The 26,068-nt window shown below is 41.7% G+C and overlaps 2 protein-coding genes across 11 annotated transcripts in view; both read right to left on the bottom strand.

The window, feature by feature from the left end:
* The window catches only part of LOC134210738 (DE-cadherin), a 45,993-nt gene extending 22,850 nt beyond the window's left edge, over positions 1 to 23,143 (bottom strand). Inside the window, exons 1-3 of one of the 10 annotated variants that reach the window (XM_062686981.1) lie at positions 22,614 to 23,143; positions 5,014 to 5,226; positions 4,302 to 4,933 (exon numbers count right to left, since the gene is read on the bottom strand). The gene's annotated coding sequence lies outside the window, so the exon portion shown is untranslated. Of the gene's footprint in view, positions 1 to 4,301; positions 5,227 to 6,292; positions 7,326 to 22,613 lie in introns of those variants that run through there. The other 9 variants (XM_062686985.1, XM_062686978.1, XM_062686980.1 and 6 more) reach the window with 9 other exon arrangements.
* A 1,183-nt stretch (positions 23,144 to 24,326) lies between these two features.
* On the bottom strand, positions 24,327 to 25,073 carry LOC134215027 (uncharacterized). Its single transcript, XM_062694290.1, has 2 exons — positions 25,000 to 25,073; positions 24,327 to 24,936 (listed from the first exon to the last, which is right to left on the bottom strand). The coding sequence occupies exon 2, from the start codon at positions 24,850 to 24,852 to the stop codon at positions 24,373 to 24,375; it is 480 nt and encodes a 159-aa protein (XP_062550274.1). The 5' UTR covers positions 24,853 to 24,936; positions 25,000 to 25,073; the 3' UTR covers positions 24,327 to 24,372.
* Between the last annotated feature and the right edge of the window lie 995 nt (positions 25,074 to 26,068).

The raw sequence follows: 26,068 nt of genomic DNA, 5'->3' as shown, positions 1-26,068 counted from the left end.
ATAATTTCAAGTGTCTGTTTGCACATTTGCCTTTATCTCTCCATAAAAAAAGATTAGTTTCAGCCCGGCGAAGTTATTAGCATTTCTCTGAAGTGGGGTTTGTCATTTTGTTGTCAGAGTGAAATCTTGTGGTCAATTTTTATGTTATTTAGATGGGCAGGAGCGATGACCTGGATAACAGAAATTGGTATGAACTAGCCTTGCATAAGAGGTAAAATACCAAAAAATAATACCAGAAACTTATATGCAGAATACTTGAGGCATAACATGCTTAGGTATTTCAATACCAAACGAATAATAATTGGTTATGCATTTGGTATTGAAATAAAATTTAATGACAGAGTATGTTATGGCTCAAGTATTGTGCATATTAATTTTTGATATTATTCCTTTGGTATTTTACCTCTTATGCAGGCTAGTTCATAACAGAGTATGGTATCAATAACAGAACACGGTATTATTGAGCCAATTTGTCCTGCTCGGGTCGGGATGGGACTGATATGCGAGTGGGGGCAATGTATTTCACTGCTAAAATTTCAGCTCAATGGCTCAATCGGTCATCGAGGAACAAAGTTACAACATGCCAAAGTTGGCTATTTTGTATGAAAATCGGCATTTTCTGCTATTATTCCGAACACCACTGTAGCTACATATGTACATAGACAAAGAACTGTAAAGATGAAATTTTGGCTGTTACGCCCTTTTCAAATGTTGGTCATTTGTTTTTGTTGTAGCTTTTTACTAAGTTAAATTCAATTTGATAGTCATAATTTGGCATTTATAATCAATTGTCGGCCCACGAAACCAAAAACTACGCTGAGTTGTGGAGTTGAAGACACTTCACATTGTCGAATGAATCATCGAATTATCTATCACGAAGTTATACACATGAAAGGCAGTAGTGTATGGAGTCATCGGATTAAATACCTTTCATGGTAGCATCTGGGCGTGTTCCAATATTGTATAATAGTTTATAGTTAGAACCAATGGCGTAACTAGGCCCGATGCAGAGGGGAGGCCTATAGGCCCTTTATCTATGTTCTCTGTTTTAAGCTTCTTTTTAAATTCTCGTACATTTTACCTCAGTAAGTTATCATTAGAGGTAATCCGATAAATACGGTTCAACCACCTAAGGCAATTGTGGATCAATCACACTTATCCATATTCTCTTTTCTCAAGCACATGCTATTTGTTGTAGCCCACAGTATCGAAGTGTGTTTGTTTACCAGCCGATGATTGCTACAACGACTCAAATTGATAGCGTATGGCTATTGCGTCCAAGTGTTGTAGCGCTCGGCTTTGCTCCGCACACTCAAAGGACAATATGTGACGGATCTGACGTTAAGTTCCCACCGGTCGGCAGTGGATATTTTTGCATATTTCATAAATTTGAAAAAAAAAATATGGCTACCAGAGGCGTCGCGTGGTCAATTCTTCAACCTGTGCACCGAGCGGCGTATTTCGGTTTCAGTTGTTTGATGTAGCTGTCAATGTATCAGCATTAAAATTACGAGTAAGCTACTTTTTCAAAATTATATTTGTTTGTAGAAAAAAGTTAAGAATTCAATGACGAAAATTATGACGAGTTGATGATTGTTCGTGCTTCTCGCATCAAAGTTAAATATTTTGAGAAAAACCTGACCTGAAAAAGGGACCTGAAATGACACATCCAATATAAACGATCCCATATGTTTCGTCTATCTGCTTCTTATTTCTTCTTATTTATCGAATTAAATTCAAACTAAACTTGAAGTGACAGTGCGTTAAATTAAAAAACAAACTAATCCGGGGAATCATAATGCTTTTCAATATGACATATAAGACATCTATTCAATGAAACAATATCTTTCAATTTTAATTCAAGTTATTTCGTAGAATGAGACAAGTCTTAATAGTTATGTGTTCAGAAAATTGAATTATGCTAAAAATGATTAGACGGCTAATACACATTTGTAATTAGCTTGTCATACATATCAGAAAAATGGGGTCTGAGGTTTATAATCTAAACGTCCCTCAACTATTAATTATTCTATTTTAGTTTATTCCTTTGATAAATCTTTTTTTTTTCGAAGGGCTGTTTTCATACCACGTGGACAGATGTTGAAAAGATTTAGATGTGTTCTTCCCTCCATCAGCGTTGATCTGATCATGCAATTTTTCATTAATTTGTGTGAACCATGGACATTCTTCCTACTCCTATACCCCCTAAGTTGTCCACATGGTATACGAAAGGGTCCTAAATATTTTGGATATTGGATTTCACGAAAAATAATTATTAAAAAAAAAATAATGAATTATTCATCGTATACCAAAATCCCAATCAAAACGCTTTTGATCCGATGAGCTTATTCAAAGCCGGACTTTCACCATGGAACGCTTTGGAGAGCAGAAATTTATTATCATTTAATCCCCACCTCTTTTCTTTTTCTATTTTGTTCCGATTGCGCGCTCTTCAACCAAACGCGCATGCGCTGTTTGAAGCGGCATAGGTACCTACTCGGTAGGCACCAAACCGATGTGCTTTTCTCCATCGGCACCATCGGCACCAAACCGTGCACTGCTAACGATGAACGCCTTGGCTACCTATACAGCGCCGATTGCGGTTAAAGCGGGTGACCTACACATACAAAATAATGCGTGTATGATGCATTGCAAACCGTTCTCTGCTGAAAGTGCACGTGATGGACAACATGTGGCGGTGCGTCGTTTCGGGTATCGTGGAGTAAAATATAACGCGTCCCCATCGCAGCATTTCAGTTGCCTCATATCACATGTCGCCTGTAAAAAAATCCGTGCATATTTTACGATTATGTATTTATACCTAATCGTTAAACGTTAGGGACAAAATTGCTACCTGTGCAGTGCACAGGTTGCACATGCGGACGCGACGCCTCTGATGGCTACATTCCTTCATGGATTCCGACGGATGAGAATCTTTAATGGTTCCGACGGGAATGTTTCAAGGATTCCAACGAGAATTGCTAGAGATTTCGACAGGCATCCTCCAAGCATACCTAAGCAAGGGAACCTCCAGGGAACCTCCATTACAAATCCTCCCAAGATGTCAACTGAAATCCTCCAGGGATTCCGACGGGATATTTCAGAAGACCCAAGGGGAATATTGCAGAGATTCCGACGGAAATGTTCCAGGGATTCGGACGAGAATGTTCTAGAGAATTCTGCAGCAATTCCGATGGGAATGTGCCAGGAATTCCAAAGGGAATGTTCCAGAGATTCTGTCGGATATCCTCCAGGAACTCTAACGTGCATGTTCCAGGTATTTTGTAGGCAATGTTCCAGGGATGTAGAAGCAAATCGCAGAAGGACTCCAAAGTAATCTGCCGAGGAATCCCGAAGCAAATCGACGCGGGACTTCGAATTAATTCTACAGGGATCCCAAAAAGAATCCTTCCGCGATTCCGCAGAGAACCTTCCAGTGATTTTGAAGCAAATCTTCGAGGAATTCCAAAGCAATTCGTCGAGGGATTCCGTAGCAAATCGTCAGAGGGATGCCGATCGTCGAGGGATTCCGAAGAAAATCGTCGAAGTATTCTGAAACAAATTATCAATGAATTCTAAAGCGATTCTCCGAACGATTCCGAAACAAATATTCGAACGATTCCGAAGCAAATCAACGAGAGAATGAAGCAAACCCTCCATGGATTATGAAGCGTATCCCCCACAGATTTCCAAGGGTATCCCTCAACGATACCAAAAGGAACCCGGTGTGAATTCTTCTGGATTCCGGTTGGAAGACTTTGATGATTATGAAAGAAATTCTTCAGTGATTCCAATGAAAATTCTTCTCGGATTCTGATAGGAATTCCTCTCTTATTCTGATGAAAATCCTTCTCGGATGCTGATGGAAGTTGAGGAGATTATCATGCTCCGAGTCAAGCGGAAGTCAGCTGGAAAACTCCAGTCCGTTATGGATGAACGCATGTCTGCTGGCGAAGTACCACGATTGCTTTGATTGATATTTTGGTGGCTCTCCGTTGTTGTTCGCATGAAGCTTACTTCGATGCTTTCAAATCAATTAGAAATTGCCTTTTCATAATTAAATCAAGTGCAAGTTCATTGCCACACAAGAATCTTCCTCGGAAATGAGAAACAAGCTCATTTGTCTTCCACTCTTTTCATTATGATAGGGTGAATATGGGAAATAACACTTTTGTCATCAAACTTGAAAATTGTTATCACTGCTGACTCCACTTTTCAAATCCTAGGGGGGCTAATTTTTTTCTAGGAAGAGCTAAGCCCCCCTAGCCCCTCCCTTATTTACGCCAATGATTAGTACTCACCTTTATTCAACGTTTCTGTTCCACACCAAAAGCACAGCTTTCAGAAGCAATATCCAAATTAGCTTGATGACGGCACGAAGCGGATATCCCCTGTGTCTAGACAAAATCGTAAATATTGCCACTAAATCGTCTCCGCCTTATTTCCACCTTTAGCTGCCGACTAAGATGATCGATGGTTCATGTAAAACAACGAAAAACGGCTCTCTCCGCTTGTCTCAAATCACTTCCGGAACGGATTAGCTTCAGGAACTATGTTTGCTGCTTCTTTTTCGCAATTCGCCACACACCCACTTACTACCCGGTCTGCTACCTGCTTAGTAATCTGTTGTTTGCTTTTAAAGGGAAAAGGCACTTAAATCACTTTATATTTTTATGACAAATTCCCCTTTTGCGGGTCGTTATCACATCGTTGCTTCACCTAGAGGTTTTGATTAGCTGCCTGTGTACATTAAGCGACGAAGAAATCTTCAACTTGGTTTTATAACTATTCGCTCTTCCTGAGATTAATGCACTTTTTTTTGCTTTTTCAAAATAATCGCCGGCGGGCATCGAACCGCCACTTTTGTAGTCACACGCACTAGAAAATGGCTTAATTCGCGTTTGCTTTCTTCTCCCGGGCACTGTTTTGTTTTCTCGAGTAAAAAAAAAAAGACGCACTCTGAATCGCTTGGTGGCACCAATTTGTGTCGAAGGCACTTTAACTGTAACTTACGAACGATACAGCTGGAGTCGGGTAACGATCGCGGTCTGTTGCCTCTGAAAATGGGTTCACACCTTGAATGTGTTGCCACCGTGAAACTGAGATGGCTAAGAAACCATAACGCTACTGCAAATGATGATTATGATGATGGTGATTCCGGTTTGATGTTCCGATTGTTGAATGTGGGACTTTGACCGACAGCAAAAAGTGGGTGTCGCACGAGACCTGAAATTAAACAAATTAAACATTCATCAGTGCATTGTTGTTTTGGGAGTCGATCCGTTATAATGTGATAGAGTGAAAATTGTGTGCCGCATAAAGGTTGGGCATTAAAGATTAGGATCTGCTTAGGTCTAGGCGAACAAACACGTTGGAACGGGTGGCGTAGTTGACATGATGGAGTTTAATTACTGTAAAGCTAAGGGTGACTGCATGACGTGACATTTTGCTGTCTTACAGCAATCTGCCATAACATAACGAGCTATTATTTTAGTATTGCTTAAATTTTCTATCAATTCTTTACAATACTAACTGCAGTTAACATAAGTTGGCGATACAGAACTGGTATTAAAAATAAATTATGAAACTGGAGAATCTTTCACGTTTGATATGAAAAAACCCTCAAACGCGTAAAAATATAGTTTGAGTAATTTGCTTATCTGATCAAATTAGAACCATACGAGTTGTTTATGATTGTAAAGAGGATCTCGTAGAATAGATGAGATAGAGAATTATATGTAAAGAAAATAAATATAAGAAAATTTGTTCAATACTCTTCATTCTAGTAGAGATGAGTTTGTGATCGTACCTACATTCATTGCATTCATAATCAATGACATAATTTGCTACAGAATCGTTACGCAATAACGCAATGAATTATTCATAACGATCCAATCGACTTCAAATATGCGTTCTCAATTAACTGCATTCGTCTGCTCTCAAGGTTCGCCCCCAGAAACGAAGAAATGATGACCGATGGACGGCTGAGTCATCGGAAAATGGGCGCGTGCCACTGGACTAAATAAGAATGCCCGCAACCGTGGCCGGTCCCCAACAACTGGATTCATAGAATAATAATATTATTATTATTATTCTATAAATCCAGCTTAAAAAAATACTTCTGAGCGATCGCAACTGCGCTACAACAGAAAGAAACATTCATCGCAAATTCCTAGTAAATGGCACAAAGTCAGCTCAAACATCACATACGAGTTCCCTCTATTTGATTCAGCGAGGAGCCATGGGTGGATGACTCTGCAGCCAAACATAAAGCTTCATTCTCCAAGCGTACCTCTGAGTCACCGCCAACAAACCGCTGAAACTGCAACCTTCCACTCCGCGTGAGCGTTATTTTTTCATATAGTCAACCAATGACAACAACAGCAGCAACAAAGCAGAGACCTGAGCCAGGTCTGTCCTGAAGTAGCGACCCAGCTTTCAGCAGCCGCCCGGAATGTAGTCGTTAAAATCACCGATCCACGTAGACGGCTTTGCTTTTCTGGTCTTTTCTCTTCGTCTACACACACCTTCTGCAGCAGCAGCAGCAGCAGCAGCAGCAACAACAACCACCGCTGCCACTAATACCGACACTAGCCTCCCGCAGGCACCACCACTGAGACTGAGGCTCCAATGCTGTAGAACTGTAGTCGTAGACCGTTTACTTCAACAACAGACTATCTTCCTCCAGCGCACTCCGGTCAACGATCGAATCACACAAAGAAAACTTCCTTTCCACAAATTCTTATGCATTCGCTTTTTATCTCACCTTCCAGAGGCATTTCTTCGTCTTCTTCTTGCTTGCTTCGGCTCAAACGTATTGACACAATGGATTTTTATTATCATTCTTCGTTCCCATTTTCCATTCCACTAGCACTTCTACGTTACTGGCACGGCCACTTCATCCATGCCATATTTCAAAACACCTTGATTTGAACGTTGCTTTCGCTCGTAGATTGAACTACCTTTTATACGTTTAGGCCCATCCACGTCTTCATTCGCTCATTCAATCCACTGACCACCGGTCAATCAACGACGTTCTGAATCACGTTCAATCATCGACTGATTTCAATTGAATACTATTCCCAACGCACATTCCACCAGTCGTGTACCAAACACTGGACAACCAAGCTTGTGCCCTAGATTCTAGGACCTAAATAGAAGAAAGCCAGCCTAAAGTGACCACCAATTTATATTCACGCAATCTAACGATGATGAGTGGAGGGGGCGGATCTCCTCTGGTTGCCCTCCGCGTCGACAGACACCGTTCTTTTGCATAAAGCAGGAGGGTATGTACTTCAAACCGTTTATGTTCCGTGGTTTCGTTCGCTTACGTTCAACACACCACCGTTCGCTCGCGCAACACCGACTCAACTGAAGACGGAAAGAACCGATGCGAGGCGAGAGAGTTGGTGCCTGCCCTACAACGCTTCACCGTTTCATGTCACATATACGATGCGGTGAAGCAACAGATTGAACCGTTTGTTCCGAGTGGAACTGTACACTGCTGGTGGACAGGACGCTGTTTCTGATTGTGTGAGGCATGATGAATGAGAAGTTTCCATTCTCTCTGGTTCACCAAAGTAATCTGCTCCGATGGTTCCGAAAGGGAGGAAAAACAACAAAGATGGTATTGGTAGACAGTGATGCCGAATTCGAAAACGATCTGGTCATATTGGTAACTATTTTTTTAATTTTTTTATTGTCTTTATCAGGGAGACTTTCAGCCCGAGGCTGGCTCGTCTCCGATATTGGTAACTAGTTTAATTGGTTGAAAAATACCTGCTTTATGCCTTTAACTTTATCTACAACAAATAACTATAAATAATCATTTTCGAAAACTACAGACTCTGATAGGAATTAAGATCGAGCTACTCATGTATTCAGGCGCAATTTTATTTAGCAAATTTTGATTCAATATTCTCGCCTTCTGGTCTGATGTGTGCTATCACTTCTAAAGCTTTGCATCAACCACCAATGAGAATAGAATAGATTAGGGTAACCGTACCCTTAGTGGAGGTAGCACCAATAGTGGAGGTAGTGATGTTTTAATGAGATTTATCATATTTATACACTTTACAATGGTTTCAGTTGGTGTGTCGTGCTTTAAATATCATGCTAAATGCAACTTATCTTAAGATTTTGCTTGAAAAACTATTGAAAACAATGATTTTCCTTAACAAAATTGACTCCCTTGCACCTATAGTGGTGCAACTGTACCAATAGTGGCGAGTCTCATAAGAAACCAATGGATAGCACCACTATAGGAACCAAAAATAATTTTTACCACCATCAAAGGAACAGTGTACCCATAATGGTGCAAGCAATATTGGTTATTGTTGATGTTAAATGACTTCTATCTCATTTTTGTTAGCAAATTTATTAGTTTATCTATTGACTAAGATATTAAAGCTGTAAATTTCCCATAATTATCAAATTTTAAAAAATATTCTCTTTTGTGGATCTACTAATACCTCCACTATTGGTACCGTTACCCTAGTATCTATTTTCATTGATCAACCACAGCCTTTATTAACATTTTGTATGAATACAGTCTTATTCGAGTTAATCACTTTCGGAGGAGCTCTTGGTGGAATTTTCGCAGCAATTCCTAGAGAAGCTTCCGGAGGAATTCGTGAAGGAACTTCCGTAGGAATTCCTGAAGATGGATGGCTGGATGTGCTTCTGGGGAAACTAACGAAGGAGTTCCTGGAGGAACTTCTGGAGAAATTGCCAGAGGAACTTCCGGAGGAATTTCTGGAGGAACTTTCGGAGGAATTGCTGGAGGAACTTCCGAAGGAATTCCTGGAGGAATTGATGGAGTAACTTCTGGAGGAACTTCAGGTGGAATACTTGGAGGAACTTCTGGAGGGTTTCCTGGAGGAACTTCCAGAGGAGTTCCTGGAGGAACTTCTGGAGAAATTCCTAGAACTCCCGGAAAAATTCTTAGTGGAGCTTCCGGAGGAATTCCTGGAGGAACTTCCGGAGGAATTCCTGGAGGAACTTCCGGAGGAATTCAAGGAGGAACTTGTGGAGGAATTCCAGGAGGAACTGCTGGAGGAATTACTGGAGCAACTTCCGGAGAAATGTCTAGAAGAAAATCCCGAAGGAATTTCTAGAGGAACTTCCGGAGGAATTTCCAGAGAAACTTTCAAAGAAATTCCTAGAAGAACTTGCGCAGTAATTCCTAGAGGAACTTCCCAAGGAAATCCTAGAGGAACTTTTGGAGGAATTCCTGGAGGAACTTCCGGAGGAGTTCATGAAGGAACTTTTGGAGAAATTCCTTGAGCAACTTTCGGAGGAATTCCTGGAGGAACTTTCGGAGGAATTCCTGGAGAAACTTCTGGAGGAATTCCTGGAGGAACTTCCAAAGGAAATCCTAGAGGAACTTTTGGAGGGATTCCTGGAGGAATTTCCGAAGGAGTTCCTGGAGGAACTTCTGGAGAAATTTCTAGAGCAACTTCCGGAGGAATTCCTAGAGAAATTTCCGGAGGAATTCCTGGAGGAACTTTCGGAGGAATTCCTGAAAAAAAAACATATAAATAAAGCTTAAAAAGCCCAGATTAATCCACCTAGCGGTGATGGAGCCTTTCTCGTGAGTTATAAAAATAGTATTTTGGCCATGACTTTTGAGGCCATAGTCCGACATGGCCAATTTTCAATAGGAAGTATTGGGACAGGATTCCACGTCGAATGCATTTTGTTGCGAGCAAATCAGTTAAGGATAAGTGCCTAAAAAATGAGTGAGAAATTTTCACGCCCTCGTTTTTGGAATAAAAAAATTGTATTTTGACCATAACTTCTGAGCCCATAGTCCGATATGGCCAATTTTCAATAAGAAACAATGGGATAGGATTCTGCATCGAATGCTGTCTTATTTGAGTTAATCACTTTCGGAGGAGCTCTTGGTGGAATTTTCGCATCAATTCCTAGAGAAACTTCCAGAGGAATTCGTGGAGGAACTTCCGTAGGAATTCCTGGAGGAATGGCTGGATGTGCTTCTGGAGGAACTAACGAAGGAGTTCCTGGAGGAACTTCTGGAGAAATTGCTAGAGGAACTTCTGGAGGAACTTCAGGTGGAATACTTGGAGGAACTTCTGGAGGGTTTCCTGGAGGAATGGCTGGATGTGCTTCTGGAGGAACTAACGAAGGAGTTCCTGGAGGAACTTCTGGAGAAATTCCTAGAGGAACTCCCGGAAGAATTCTTAGTGGAGCTTCCGGAGGGATTCCTGGAGGAACTTTCGGAGGAATTACTGGTGGAATTTTCGGAGGAATTCCTAGAGAAACTTCCGGAGGGATTCCTGGAGGAACTTCCGGAGGAATTCCTGGTGGAATTTTTGGAGGAATTGCTGGAGGAACTTCTGGAGGAATTCCAGGAGGAACTACTGGAGCAACTTCCGGAGAAATGTCTAGAAGAAAATCCCGAAGGAATTTCTAGAGGAACTTCCGGAGGAATTTCCAGAGAAACTTTCAAAGGAATTCCTAGAAGAACTTGCGGAGGAATTCCTAGAGGAACTTCCCAAGGAAATCCTAGAGGAACTTTTGGAGGAATTCCTGGAGGAACTTCCGGAGGAGTTCCTGAAGGAACTTTTGGAGAAATTCCTTGATCAACTTTCGGAGGAATTCCTGGAGAAACTTCTGGAGGAATTCCTGATGTAATTTTCGGAGGAATTCCTAGAGAAACTTCCAAAGGAAATCCTAGAGGAACTTTTGGAGGGATTCCTAGAGGAATTTCCGAAGGAGTTCCTGGAGGAACTTCTGGAGAAATTTCTAGAGCAACTTCCGGAGGAATTCCTAGAGGAATTTCCGGAGGAATTCCTGGAGGAACTTTCGGAGGAATTCCTGAAAAAACACATAAATAAAGCTTAAAAAACCCAGATTAATCCACCTAGCGGTGATGGAGCCTTTCGGGTGAGTTATAGAAATAGTATTTTGGCCATGACTTTTGAGGCCATAGTCCGATATGGCCAATTTTCAATAGGAAGTATTGGGACAGGATTCCACGTCAAATTCATTTTGTTGCGAGCAAATCAGTTAAGGATAAGTGCCTAAAAAATGAGTGAGAAATTTTCACGCCACCGTTTTTGGTATAAAAAAATTGTATTTTGACAAAAACTTCTGGGCCCATAGTCCGATATGGGAAATTTTCAATACGAAACAATGGGATAGAATTCTGCGTCGAATGCAACTTGTTGCGAGCAAATCAATAAAGGATAAGTGCCTGAAAAATGAGTGATATATTTTGCGCACACACATACACATACATACACACACAGACATCACCTCAATTCGTCGAGCTGAGTCGATCGGTACATAACACTATGGGTCTCCGGGCCTCATATAAAAAGTTCGTTTTTGGAACGAACATTTAGCCTTTACGTATACTTTGTGTACGAGAAAGGCAAAAAACACACATACACACACAGACAGACATCACCTTGGTTCGTCGAGCTGATTCGATTGCTGTACAACACTATGGGTCTACGGGCCTTCTTAAAAAGATTGTTTTTGGAGCGAACATATAGCCTTTCGGTACACTTAGTGTACGAGAAAGGCAAAAAATATTTCGGCCATAACTTCCGATCCCATAATACGAGCTGGCCAATTTTCAATAGAAAACAATGGGATAGAAGTCTGCGCCGAATGCAACTTCTTGCGAGCAAATCGGTCGAGGATAAATGCCCGAAAAATGGGTGACATCTTTGCTTCATTTTGATACGTGGGTGCTCACAGACACACACAGACATCACCTCAATTCGTCGAACTGAGTCGATTGGTATAAAATACTATGGGTCTCCGGGCCTCCTAGAAAAAGTAAATTTTTGGAGCGAACATATAGCCTTTACGTATACTTAATATACGAGAAAGGCAAAAAGGAATTCTTGGAGGAACTTTCGGAAGAATTCCTAGAGAAACTTCCGATGGAATTCCTAGAGGAACTTGGAGGAATTCTTGGAGGAATTTCTGGAGGAATTCCTGGAGGAACTTCTGGAGGAATTCCTGGAGGAACTTACGGGGGAATTCCTGACTGAGCTTACGGGGGAACTCCTTTGAAAGTTTCCGAAGATTTCGGCTGATTTTTTATGAGTAAAATCAGCCCACGTCGACCCACGCCGCCTCGCCGCTGTCTGAAAAAGTTCTATGAATATAAATGCAAATCACATGACGCCGCCGCACCGAATAAAATTAATCTATCATGCTTTCACCGATAATAATTAAATCAGCGTACAGGTCTATTAGTATCCAAAAGTATAGTGATCTGACTAAAAATCCTAACACATTAAAATCCCAAACTCTAAAAAAACCATTAAAAACTATTGAAAGCCTAAAATTTTAAAACTTTTATTATAAAAGCAGTGTCTAAAGCTAACGAGTTTCGAATATCAATAATTTGTTATTATACTTTTTCATACTTTATGTTTATGTACAACATTTTAAGAAATAAAATAATGTAGAGTAGAGTGGGGCAAGAGTACGCATTTAGTTTTCAATCGATCATGTAGCCCTTATGAAGCAAGCTTCTGCATATCATATCAATGTCGATGATTCGTATACTCTTCCTATATGTTACCCAGTGGAAAAAATATTGAAATTATTTTAATTCGTTTTTGTAGAACCCTTATTGCAAGACATGTGAAAAACGCACTCTTACCCCACCGACCGGTGGGGTAAGAGTGCGCATCGGGTGGGGTAAGAATTTAAAGGAATTTTCTTTAAAGACAGATCACTAATTACGTAACGGAAAATTTGATCATTTCATCACCTCTCCCCCTTATCTTACACTTTTTGTAAGAATCCTCAGAAACTTCTATAAATCGTCATTAGGGTGGCTCAAAAAACACTTTTTCAAATTTTTTGATGGGCCGCCCTCTTATTCGATTCTATTTGATGCCCTGATGCTCTGGACAAAATTTCAGCCTTATCGGTCAACGTTTGGGCGGTGCTAAACTCGTTGGAAGTTTATATGGAAAAATGTATGCAGAAATATCCAAAAACAGTAATTTGCAGTTAGACGGTACAATTTACGATGAAGAACCGTGATACTCATTCAGTTCTTGTAGAATTAAATACAGAATGTTATGCTAAAAACCGCGAGAAGATTAGAGTTTTTTAGGCAAAGATATTAGCATTTTACTGGAGTGTTGTAGGGGTGAATTTATTTCTTTTCAAAGGTAAAAGAAACGAAATTTGCTCAAACCCCACTTAATAGAAATGCTAATAACTTAGCCGGGCAAACTCTAATCTTCTCGCGGTTTTCTGCATAGCATTCTGTATTAAATTCTTCAAGATCTGAGTGAGTATCATAGTTCTTCATCGTAAGTTGTGCCGTCCAACTGCAATTCACTGTTTTGGGATGTTTCTGCATACATTTTTGCATATAAACTTCCAACGAGTTTAGCACTGCCCAAATGTTGACCGATTTGGCTGAAATTTTGTCCAGAGCATCAGGGCATCAAATAGAACCGAATAAGAGGGCGGCCCATAAAAAAAATTGAAAAAAGTTTTTCCCATACTAATTTGAGCCACCCTACCGCACATATTTATTGGCGAAAATCCATAAATTTTAATTTTAAGATTTATATGTGCGTACATAACTATCCACTATCCCAGGACGCACTTAAAACCAATTAGTGTAATATATATCATCAGCAGCTGCACATACATTTCATTAGCGCAACACGATTTTTATTAGTCAAACAAATGAATCACAAGTTGATCACAATCCATTAGTATACACATACGGTACCGAACATTGCTGATGACGAATAGTTTTGGGCGCAGTTTAACCATCACCAGATAGTGGTCAGAGTCGATATGTTCTGACGTCGATAATGTCGGAAAAGTGCCATCCATCAATCAGAACGTGGTCGATTTGCGATTCTGTCTGCAGTGGTGATCTCCAGGTTTACCGATACGGAAGGCTGTGTTGGAAGTAGGTGCTGCGAATGGCCATATTCTTGGAGGCGGCGAAATCAATAAGTCGTAGGCCGTTTTCATTCGTCAGCCGGTGAGCGGTGAACTTCCCAGTTCCCAATAGTCAATCTGAACTCCTCGTCTTGGTCAACCTGAGCGTTCCTATGATAATTTTGACTTCGTGGCTCGGACAGCTGTCGTACTAACGTTTCAGCTGCGCGTAGAATACATCCTTATCATCATCCGTGCTTCCGGAGTGTGGGCTATAGACGTGGATTATGCTAAGGTTGAAGAACTGGCCTTTGAACCACCAGGGTTGGTTACCCGATCTTCCCTAAGGTTGCTCGTATCCCGGCCAGCACCACGGGGAGGTAGGGACAGGAGTTGCTGGGTAAGAGCCTAAGGACCGCGAGGGGGCAGCATGGACCATGTCCAAGGGCTTGACGACCCCTCCCCAGCTGTCTGTGAGTCAGGGAGAACTGCCTAGCGCGTGGTGGGATTTAGCAGTGGGCTCTGCTAAAATCCCTCCCAAAAAACCACAAGTGCCCGTAATCAGACTCTATCAAAGCGACTGTGTGCCGCTTCAAAAGCACAAGCCCAGGGAGTGCCAATTGGCATGGGGAGTGTCCCTACTTCGGTAGGGTAGCGCGTGAGCTGCTTCGGCAGAGAGTGAGTGATCTGTTTGTGCTGAGGCAGGAGTGTCATAGCGCGTCGCCGCTATTGTCACCTCGAAGCGCAGCAGAAGTCTGAGTATGGACTGCACATGCTGAGATAGGAGTCGAGGTAGCTATCGACACCTCGAGGCATGGCAGTGGAGCGTTAGAGTGAGCACCCGAAAAAGGGTCACATGGAGCGAATGGTCTTTGGAGAAGCTGCTTCAGCGGCAGGGTAGCAGTGGGTTGTACCCACACACCTACAGTTGTGCACATGTGGTGCATGGGGAGTGTCCCTTCGGCAGGGTAGCGTGTGGTCTGCTTCGGCAGTGGTGTGATTGATCTGCTCGTGCTGAGGCAGGAGTGTCGTAGCGTAATATCTGTAGGCCCAGGCAGTTACCGCTATTGACACCTCGAGGCATGGCAGCGGAGCGCCTAAGAGAGCATCCAAGTAAGACTCAAATGGTGTGAATGTCAGTCTCGCATGGGACGGGTGCCTGTGTGAGCGATAATGATCGTGTACGTTTAGTACTGCCATCCCCCAGAAGTAGTACTGGGAGGTAGTTCCTGGGGGAAACGATGGTGGAGCCCAAGGGAGTTTAGTCGGTATTACCGGTATGATCGAGTCCGACACTCCAGTACACTTCCGTGTGGTAGTTTGGCAACTACAATGCACGTGTACTGGGTTAGTGTGAAAATGCATTCTCCCTTGTAAAAAAAAAAAAAAAAAGGACCGCGAGATGGGGTCTATTTTATTCCTTCAGGTACGCGAAGTACCATTCATTTATTTAGTCTACATCTAAACAGATAACACTGAATCAACAATTTGACGCCACAATACACGGTTCGAGGCCGCATCTCTCCATCCTCGAATACGCCCCACGCTCGCCAAGTCGTTCAGCACCTGGTCTGCCCATCTCGCTCGCTGCGCTCCACGTCGTCTCGTACTGCCGTATCGGAAGCGAACACCATCTTTGCAGGGTTGCTGTCCGGCATTCTTGCAACATGCCCTGCCTATCGTACCCTTCCGGCTTTAGCCACCTTCTGGATACTGGGTTCGCCGTAGAGCTGGGCGAGCTCATGGTTCATTCTTCGCCGCCACACACCGTCTTCTTGCACACCGCCAAAGATGGTCCTAAGCACCCGTCTCTCGAATACTCCGAGTGCTTGCAAGTCCTCCTCGAGCATTGTCCATGTTTCATGTCCGTAGAGGACAACCGGTCTTATTAACGTCTTGTACATGACACATTTGGTGCGGTGGCGAATCTTCTTTGACCGCAGTTTCTTCTGGAGCCCGTAGTAGGCCCGACTTGCACAGATGATGCGCCTTCGTATTTCACGACTGACATTGTTATCAGCCGTTAGCAAGGATCCGAGGTAGACGAATTCCTCGACCACCTCGAAGGTATCCCCGTCTATCGTAACACTGCTTCCCAGGCGGCCTCTGTCGCGCTCGGTTCCGCCCACAAGCATGTACTTTGTCTTTGAGGCATTCACCACCAGTCCAACTTTTGTTGCTTCACGTTTCAGGCGGGTGTACAGTTCTGCCACCTTTGCAAATATTCGGCCGACAATGTCCATGTCATCCGCGAAACAAATAAATTGACTGGATCTGTTGAAAATCGTACCCCGGCTGTTACACCCGGCTCTCCGCATGACACCTTCTAGCGCAATGTTGAACAACAGGCACGAAAGTCCATCACCTTGTCTTAGTCCCCGGCGCGATTCGAACGATTCGCCCGAAATCTTCACACAGTTTTGCACACCATCCACCGTTGCTTTGATCAGTCTGGTAAGCTTCTCAGGGAAGCTGTTCTCGTCCATAATTTTCCATAGCTCTACGCGGTCTATACTGTCGTATGCCGCCTTGGAATCAACAAACAGATGATGCGTTGCGACCTGGTATTCACGGCATTTTCGAAGGATTTGGCGTACAGTAAAAATCTGGCCCGTTGTCGAGCGGCCGTCAACGAAGCCGGCTTGATAACTTCCCACGACGACATTCACTAATGGTGACAGACGACGGAAGAAGATCTGGGATATCACTTTGTAGGCGGCATTAAGGATGGTGATCGCTCGAAAGTTCTCACACTCCAGCTTGTCGCCTTTCTTGTAGATGGGGCATATAACCCCTTCCTTCCACTCCTCCGGTAGCTGTTCGGTTTCCCAGATTCTGACTATCAATCTGTGCAGACAAGTGGCTAGCTTTTCCGGGCCCATCTTGATGAGCTCAGCTCCGATACCATCCTTACCAGCTGCTTTATTGGTCTTTAGCTGTTGGATGGCATCCTTAACTTCCCTCAAGGTGGAGGCTGGTTGGCTTCCATCGTCCGCTGAACTGACGTAGTACTCTGCACCGCTGCCATGACTTTCACTGCCGCTAATCGTATGTCGAGCACATCTGTATATGGAGGCCCATATACAGATGTGCTCAACTTGCGGTTAGCGGCAGCGCCGTTCAAATGTTCCTCGTAGTGCTGCTTCCACCTTTCGATCACCACACGTTCGTCCGTCAAGATGCTCCCATCCTTATCCCGGCACATTTCGGCTCGCGGCCTTTGCGGGATGCGTTGAGCTTCTGGTAGAACTTGCGTGTTTCTTGAGAACGGCACAGCTGTTCCATCTCCTCGCACTCCGCTTCTTCCAGGCGGCGTTTCTTCTCCTGAAAAAGGCGGGTCTGCTGTCTCCGCTTCCGTCTATAACGTTCCACGTTCTGCCGGGTACCTTGCTGCAGCGCGACCGCCCGCGCTGCGTCCTTCTCCTCCAGAATCTGTCTGCACTCTTCATCGAACCAATCGTTCCGTCGACTTCGTCCCATATACCCGACGCTGTTCTCCGCTGCGTCGTTAATGGCGGCTTTAACTGTATTCCAGCAGTCCTCAAGAGGGGCCCCATCGAGCTCACCCTCTTCCGGCAACGCTGCCTCGAGATGCTGCGCGTATGCAGTGGCGACATCAGGTTGCTTCAGTCGCTCTAGGTCGTACCGCGGCGGTCGTCGGTACCGAACATTGTTGATGACGGATAGTTTTGGGCGCAGTTTAACCATCACCAGATAGTAGTCAGAGCCGATGTTAGCGCCATGATATGTCCTGACGTCGATAATGTCGGAGAAGTGCCGTCCATCAATCAGAACGTGGTCGATTTGTGATTCTGTCTGCAGTGGTGATCTCCAGGTGTACCGATACGGAAGGCTGTGTTGGAAGTAGGTGCTGTGAATGACTTATTTTTAGATAACAGGCCATTCAACCCTATAAAAACTGGTATACAATGAATAACTTTGCGTGGTCGAATTTTTGAGGTAAGCAATATTCTAGAAACTTATTATATTTATCTTTATTAGTGAGGTTTTCGGCCCTGGGCCGGTTCACCTCGTATTCTAGAAACTTGTTCAGCACACAAAAATACAGTATTCAACCACTAAATCATAACAATATTTTTAATTCTTAGAAGGAAATTCTCAAATGATACCCCTTGATGTATGCAACATTAGAGTGGGGCGTCATGGTCATTTTTTCAAATCAACGGTTTTTCGAAAACATTCTGGGTCCTAAACAACTGTGCAGAATTTGGGCCCGATTGGTTGCTTCCTCGCTTTCCGCATCGCGTTTGAAATTTGTATGAAAATTAGTATGGGAAAACGTATATTTTAGCATTTTTACTTCTATAGGTTTCAGTTCATCGTAAACCAAGTGACACATTGGGTTAAAATATAACCTGAAGGATGCCGAAAAACTTTGCTGAAGAAGGTACGTTGCTGGAACGTTCACGAAAAAAGTTTAAAAGCTTCGAAGATTAATTGTTCAAACCATAAGCAAAAAATCGTTTATTCTGCCAGCACTGCCGTACTACGTAGAGCATTAATTTAACTGAGTGTTATTCCAAAATAATTGATCTTATAGGGCTTTAGAGCTAATGGGAGCTATCCGGAATTATATCACAAAGAAAAAAATCCGACAAGAAGGAAGATGAGTTTTGCCCTTCGATAAACATAGGTTGTCCGGTAGTGCTGGCAGAAACATTGATTTCTTGCATATGGTTTGAACAATCAATTTTCGAAACGTAATAACATTTTTTGTAGACCTTCCAGCTACGTACCTTCTTCGGCAAAGTCTTTCGGCATCTTCCAGACTATATGCTAACGTATTGAGTTACGTGATTGATGATAAATTGAATCCGCTAAAAGCAAAAATGTAAAAAAGTACTTTTTCCATACTAATCTCCATGCAAATTTAAAAATCGATGCGGCATGCGTGGTTGCAACCAATCGAGCCCATATTTTGCACAGTTGGGTTCCAAAACGATTCAGAAAAACCTTGATCTCACTTGATCGGACGAAGTTTGCGTTTTTCCATACTGCGCCCCACTCTAATGCCACATACTTGCTGAACATACTATGCCATTTAAAACACGATTTCATACCGAAAAAGCTGACGATCACGTTTTTCGGGATTTTAACCACTGTGCGGCGAGGCCCGGATGATGGGCCTTTTCATGTGACACTGCCGAGACTGCACTTGTTTACAACCGCTGAACAGGCCAGCAAACCCGAAACTGTCACTTTCACCGTTGTCTAGATTCAGTTTCAAAAATAATTGTTAGGGAAGATATTCATACGTTCATTCAGAGTTTTCCTCACAGATTGTGTCCTAAATTAGGTCGGTGGATGGAATTAGTTTGGAAATTCCCCTTGAAACCCGTTCACAAAATCCGCTAAGAATTGTCAGACAAATATATCTGAGGAATACCGAATAGAATTCTTTCTTAAAATAATATGCAGAATTTCTTTTGAAATTATTTCAAAAACTCTTTCGTGCGTTTCAGAATTTAATTCCAGTAATTATTTCTTGAATTCTTGTATGCATTCATTGGCGATATCTTTCAGGCATTCCTCCATATTTTTTTCCAAGAAATCCCTTCCAGATGAATTCCTTTGAAAATCTTCTAGGAATATCTTTGAATACTGTTCCAGGATTTTTTTTGAAAGTTGCTCCAGGAATTAATTTGGAGGAATTCCTCTGAAAGTTCTTTGAGGAATTCCTCCGGAAGTTCCTTGAGGGATTCCTCTGGAAGATCCTTTAGGAACTCCTCTGGAAGTTTATTGAGGAATTCTTCCGGAAAGTCTTTAAGGAATTCCCCCGGTAGTTCCTTGAGGGATTCCTCCGGAAGATCCTTTAAGAACTCCTCTGGGAGTTTATTGAGGAATTCCTCTGGAAGTTTATTGAGGAATTCCTCTGGAAGGTCTTTATGGAATTTCTCCGGAAGTTCCTTGAAGAATTTCTCCGGAAGTTCCTTGAGGAATTCCTCCGGAAGTTCCTTAAGGAATTCTTCCGGAAGATCCTTGAGGAATTCCTCTGGAAGGGAAGGAGCTCTTCTGGAAGTTCTTGGAGGAGTTCTGCCGGAAGTTCTTCCAAGAAATCTTCCGAAAAATCCTCCAGGAATTCCCCCGGAAGTCCTTCACGAGTTTCACCGGAAGCTAAAACAGAAATTCTTACGGAAACTCCTCCAGGAAGCAGGAAGTTTTACGAAGAAATTCCTGGATGAATTAGTGGAGGAACTCCTAATGAACTTTCGGATGAATTCCTAAAGGAACTTCCGGAGGAGTTCCTGGTGGAGCTTCCGGAAGTACTTATGAGGAATTCCTGGAGGAACTTCCGGAGGAAATCCTGAAGGAACTTCTGGAGACAATCCTGAAGGAACTTTCTGAGGAATCCTTCATGGAACTTCCGGAAAAAATCCACAAGGAACTTTCGTAAGATTTCCTCAAGGAACATGTAGAGATGAAACCTGCGGGGGAATTCCTGAAGGAACTTCCGGAGCAAAACGTTGTTATGTTTTCTATGTTGGACTATTAAGAGATGAGGATTTTCGGAAGGAAATCCTAGCATTAAGGTAGCTTCACAACTCGGGAATTTGGTCCACGGATTTTTCCCCCTGTATTTTTACATATGTTTTCAGGATTTGGGCACGGAAAATCAAAATCCCGGCCCCATTGAAAATCCGGCGGAAAATATTCCCCAGGTGTGAGGCTACTTTTATCAGGAGGAAAGGAAAAGGAGGAGGCGAGGAAAAAATTAGCGTATCCTGGAGAATTTTTATTACATGTTTCTGAGTGTCTTAAAAAAAAAAAACTTTTGCAGAAATAGTGATTGGAATTTCAATATGATTTATTAGATAATTTTTTGTAAAAATAGAAAACCTCCTTTACATGAATTCTATACGGAATTCTTTGTATAAAAATGTGCACGGCATTATAGAATATGAATAATTAAATACATATATCCGCCGCCCAAAAGTAAATTCCATTATCCGCAAAAACTGTTCACACACTTGAACATTTTTATTTATCATTATCTGATTAGTCAAGGCCACTGCAAGGCGCACTGCTAGTGCACTGGATGTCCTGGATCATATGTTTCAAATCACAACAATCACGATGCTACGCACACCAACATATCCAATGACAGATGGACCTGAACATGTTTTTTTTATTCAGGGTTCGGGTTGGCACTGACCCAGGTTTAAAAACGAATTCGACAATATAGGGGAACAGACGGCTTCGGCAGGTTTTGTTCTATTATTGGCAAGGGGGTTTTTGTCGACCGAATTTTATGAAATTTGGCCACAATATTCTTTGATATGCAAAGAATGTTTTGGGCCAAATTTGAGCATAATCATTCCTAAAAAAACCCCTGCCAATAATAGAACAAAACCTGCCAATGCCGTCATTACCCCTAGAAGAACTTACTGTCAATTGGGTCCTAAAGCCCTACCTCGTTTATGGTTGCAAACGATAGTGCATCGGTCAAGAATACTTTTACCGTTGTTATAAAAATTCTGGTAAAATTCTAAATCAGTAAAAATGATATTTTTGTGTTTAAGACATTTTAAGGCAAATTTTGGGCTGTGCAACATTTCATAACGAATGAACCATACACGGAAGAAAAAAGGTACCCAAAATTGAGTACTTTTAAACTTACTTTTGAGTTATTTTTTCTCTTCGCTTTCATCCACTCTTTCTTTTGTTGTCAAAAACAAAAGAGCCAAACAATCCAACGACGCCAGTTCAATACGGGAAGCCAATTTTGAGTTTTATTACCTGAGGTCGAAATTGAGTGAATTAAACTTAAATTTGGGTCAATAAATTTTCCGTTGGGTACTTTTTTACATGGGAGTAAAGGCAAACTACTTCGACCCTACTTACTCAATTTTGGCTTCCCGTACGGATGTTCGAGGTTGGGTGAATTAAACTCACTATTGGGTAGTTTATTTCTTCCGTGTAGAGATGAGTGACGTTTAGCGCTCGCACACTAATGTGCAATTCGTCATGTGTAAAAACATGTTTGTTTTCCTTCTGCTCATAACCTCAAAAATGATCGGGTCATCACAATGATTTCAAAAGAGTCAAAAAATATATGGAAATATACTCATTTTTACCCAATCTTTGCTGAGTTGCACCATCTAGGAGTGTTTGTTTTCCTTTTATCGCCACTCACACATTCGGACGTGAGAATCTCAATCAGCCCAAAACGTCAGCCCCATATATTAACTGTCAAAGGTTGAGTCAAGTGCCCTGCGGTGTTTTGCTAGTGCGTTTGAATCCGTACGTCAAACAAGACCGAAAATGTCGAGGAAGCATTTTTCATTTATTTTTCAATTTCAAATTAAACAATGTTCTTTTCGATTTTTGAGTCTTAAGAAAAACTGACACGTTTACAATGATTACCTTCATCGTTCCCTGAAAGAAAATCGAATATCGATTCTTCATTTTAGGACCCAATTTGACGATAAAATCAGCTGATTTTAAACGTCTCGTGAAAAGGCCTTTACATTTTATTTTAATACTTTATTAGAGTGATTTTTAAGTTTTTTACAAAGTTCATCACTTAAAAGGCCTCTACATGTTAAGATGGTTTGATTTGTTCGTGGATGACAGTCTTGGATTAGATTACAAATTTCAAAACGTAAGTTTAAACTGCAAACTAGCAACAAACTGATAAACTAGCAACACAGTCAAACTGTTTGAAAACAAAAGAGCCCGAAAATACTCACGTGAATATCTCCATCCGCTACTCTCCAAGTTGAAATCCAAACATATCACCTTCTCACTCACACCTTCTTGTTCAAGTTCAGAAAATTTTGCAATGCACCTGAGAATAAAAATCACTGAAACTCTCCCACAATTTGCGTCTCACTCACACCCACACTATGCACATATCGATGAACGATGTAAATCCTACTCTTTTACTCATGATGACACCCGTGCATCGTCTCATTTCCACATTACGATGAATCCAAAGAGCGCATCCGTTCTGTTCCGCGACTCGCGACGACGTCGAAGAGAAACAATAACAAAAAGTAGAAGAAAACGAATTCCACACCTTGTTTTTCAAATTTTCCACCTTTTTCGCGGTCAAGTGCGCCGTAAAATGTTACATTCTTGTAGACTGCACCTTGAATTCCATTTTACAACACTTTTCCGTCGGTTTCGAAGCACTTTTCACTGGTAAACTAGGCAAAACTTGAGCCAAGCGGCCGCCTAACATCCAACACGTCGAAAAGAGAACGGTTTTCTGACGGTGATTCAACGTTCTCACTCGATGGAGATGGGATGGAGTGGAGCTCAAAGTTGTGAATAAAATCTCACTGGATCGGGTGATTTTGTTTCACTGTGGTGCACTGTAACAAAAGATTTTCCTCATCAGTCAGGTAGGTTTTTTGACGTAGAACTACGTCTGTCTTTTCTATCTATAGTTTTCCGGGTTTTCCGCGAGCAGTAATATGGCCAGTGGTGGAAATACTCGCTTCACGAGCATATAAGAAAAGAGTGTAATTGGGCTACCAAAAATGCCACACACACGCGAACCTACTGCCTGCATTTTTCTGGCACTTGCTTTGTTCGCGAGTACGGGCAGAGCAAAGACAAAAAATCTGAAGGGTTATGTACAAGACACGACCGCCCAACGTAAACTACGTAAAACAGTTTGGTGCATTGAGGAATGTAGTCAGATTTTAAGATAATTTTTTCGATTACTTAGAGCATCATTATCGGTCGCGAGCATTTTAATCACCCGCGCAGCGCTTTCATTTTAGTTTCGTCACTCGTTTCCGTATCGGTCACTATTTTCGGCTCTCAATTTGGTTGCTGTATTCCGTACCGGTGACGTTTGACAGTTGACAGTTCATCAAATAGCAGCGCTCTTATCGCGCTACCAAATTTGGTCACCTGTCGATCGCGCTACTGTTATAGCAGCGCGTTTAGTAGCGACCGGTAAAGTGTCAAGTAATGATACTGCGCTGCCAAACGGCTCAAACTCACCACCGGTAATCTTGCTCTTATATCACTGGTGTTCTCAGATACACTCTGAAAATAATGTATACTAAATAGATTAAAAGTCATTCTAAATGGCTATTCGCCTGGTTGACCCCAAATTCGTATTTGTTCCAAAAATACTGGGTTAGTATAACTTTGACAAAATCGTTCGATAGTATAGGTAGGCTTTATACTTTGTTTAGCTTATTTTGGATTTGTGTATGTTTTCTAGGTTATGTTAGTTTGTTATTGTTTTTTTCTTCTTAAAAATAAAATAAGAATGTTTATTTTTATTAAACTTTATTAAAATGCTGTATGACCACTAAAGATTTAATAAATTGACTAAGCCGTAGATTAATGGAGACGAAAATTTTAGAAGTACATAATTTTGTTCCTTCGTGAGTCCCAACGAAAATATAGAAGTGGTACATTTTCGGCAATCCTTCGTTTTCTGTAGCGGTGTTTATTCTGTTGGTTAACCCTGGAAACAGGCGGGAATCACCAGGAGATACGAAGCCAATGGCTAATTGACTGGCTGAGCTGAAAGTGGATGCATACGGCTTTTCTTCTTCTTGATCCGGAGCAAGACTGTCTTCCGCCGATGTCGTTTTTACCGCGGTGGTTGTCCAGTACTTGTTGCTTTTCAGGCATGATCGAACAATCCAGATTCTTCGGGACACCGGTGCATTTCCTTGTGCGTGTCAACGTTCCGCGCGTGCACCGCCGGTACTGAAGAACCTGATTCAATCGCTCGCTCTCCAGGGTAGTGATCGATGCAATGGAATGACCCGTTATCGGAACATCGATGATAATTGCCAATAAGTTCCGGTGGTAGAAATTTTCACTGCTGGCCAAAGTTTCACGTGTCATTTGTGATAGCATGTGGGCCGTGTCAATGAGCAGATAGGCCATGCTGTTGTCCGATTTGTCTACCTGGGATGCGGTCGCTCCTGCTTGTTCCAGCACTGGCGGTGTCATAATTGAAATGGCGCGGTGCTTTGGTGGAATCAAACCCGCAAGGACAAGATTTGCTTCGGTTAACCTGCTTCTCGCTGAATGGCTCTAAGAAAAGAATAAAATGGATTTAATAATCGGAGTTACACATTATTCTTTCAAGTTGCTCACGTTTATATCGATGTGGATGTTTTTTCATTTTATTTTACAGGTTTTCTCGGTCGTTCTCGGTACGCTTGAAAAACGCGGCAACTTAACTGAAATATTCAATTCAATATAATTTTTTTCGGGAGACAGTATGCAATCAATTATATTTTCGCGTTATTCCGTTTAAGTATAAATTTTAAATTCAGATAGTATACTTTTTATACTATGTAATGTATAACTGTCAAAAATGAATACAAAGATTAATATAAAACCCTTTATGGATTTATTTTATTTCTGAGTGTACATTAAATCATCTATTCTACAAGCATTCTATGTAGTTGAAACCTTGGTTGAAACAGTGACACATTCTCACACCAATTTGACCCGTTGTCTGCCCGACGACGGTACGATAACTTAAAATTTTAACTACATATAAAACCCCACACGGTTAGATGACTTTACCCATTAATAGGTACTATGTTATTGTTGATATTATTCCCACCGTGAAAAATTCACCCATTTTCTTGAAAAAGTGCCACTACCCATTTTAATGGGTAGTGGCACTTTTTAAAGAAAACAGGTGAATTTTTCACGGTGGGAATAATATCAACAATAACATAGTACCCATTAATGGGTAAAGTCATCTAACCGTGCAAGTGGTAACAATGCTTTTTGCGATTCCAACTGTTGCATTCGACTTAGAGTAAAATCAGTAGGGATTCAGTTTCATTCTAAATTTTCGACCACTATTCTAGATTGAATCTGGAGCAAAATAGAACAAACTCGCTTGTTTCCCCAACATTGTTCCATTCATGTTTTAAAATTAAGAAATAAATAAAATAATTATGTTGCTGCCAGGAAAGGCGCCGTAATTTCAAAGAGGATCGATCCGTAGTTAAAATAATCATTCATACACCAACATAATTGGGTCCTAAAATGAAGAATCGATATTCAATTTACTTTCAGAGAACAATGAAGGTAATCATTCTAAACGTGTCAGTTTTTCTTTAGACTCAAAAATCGAAAAGAACATTGTTTAATTTGAAATTGAAAAATAGATGAAAAATGCTTCCTCGACATTTTCGGTCTTGTT

This window comes from Armigeres subalbatus, chromosome 2 (genome assembly GCF_024139115.2).
Source record: "Armigeres subalbatus isolate Guangzhou_Male chromosome 2, GZ_Asu_2, whole genome shotgun sequence".
In the NCBI taxonomy this organism is placed as follows: Eukaryota; Metazoa; Arthropoda; class Insecta; order Diptera; family Culicidae; genus Armigeres; species Armigeres subalbatus.
Note: the sequence above shows the minus strand (reverse complement) of the source record. Positions and strands in the feature narration are given on the sequence as shown.

Bases quoted from the DNA above. Each gene is read 5' to 3' on its own strand.
- LOC134215027 (XM_062694290.1), bottom strand. From the start codon at position 24,852: ATGACACCGCCAGTGCTGGAACAAGCAGGAGCGACCGCATCCCAGGTA.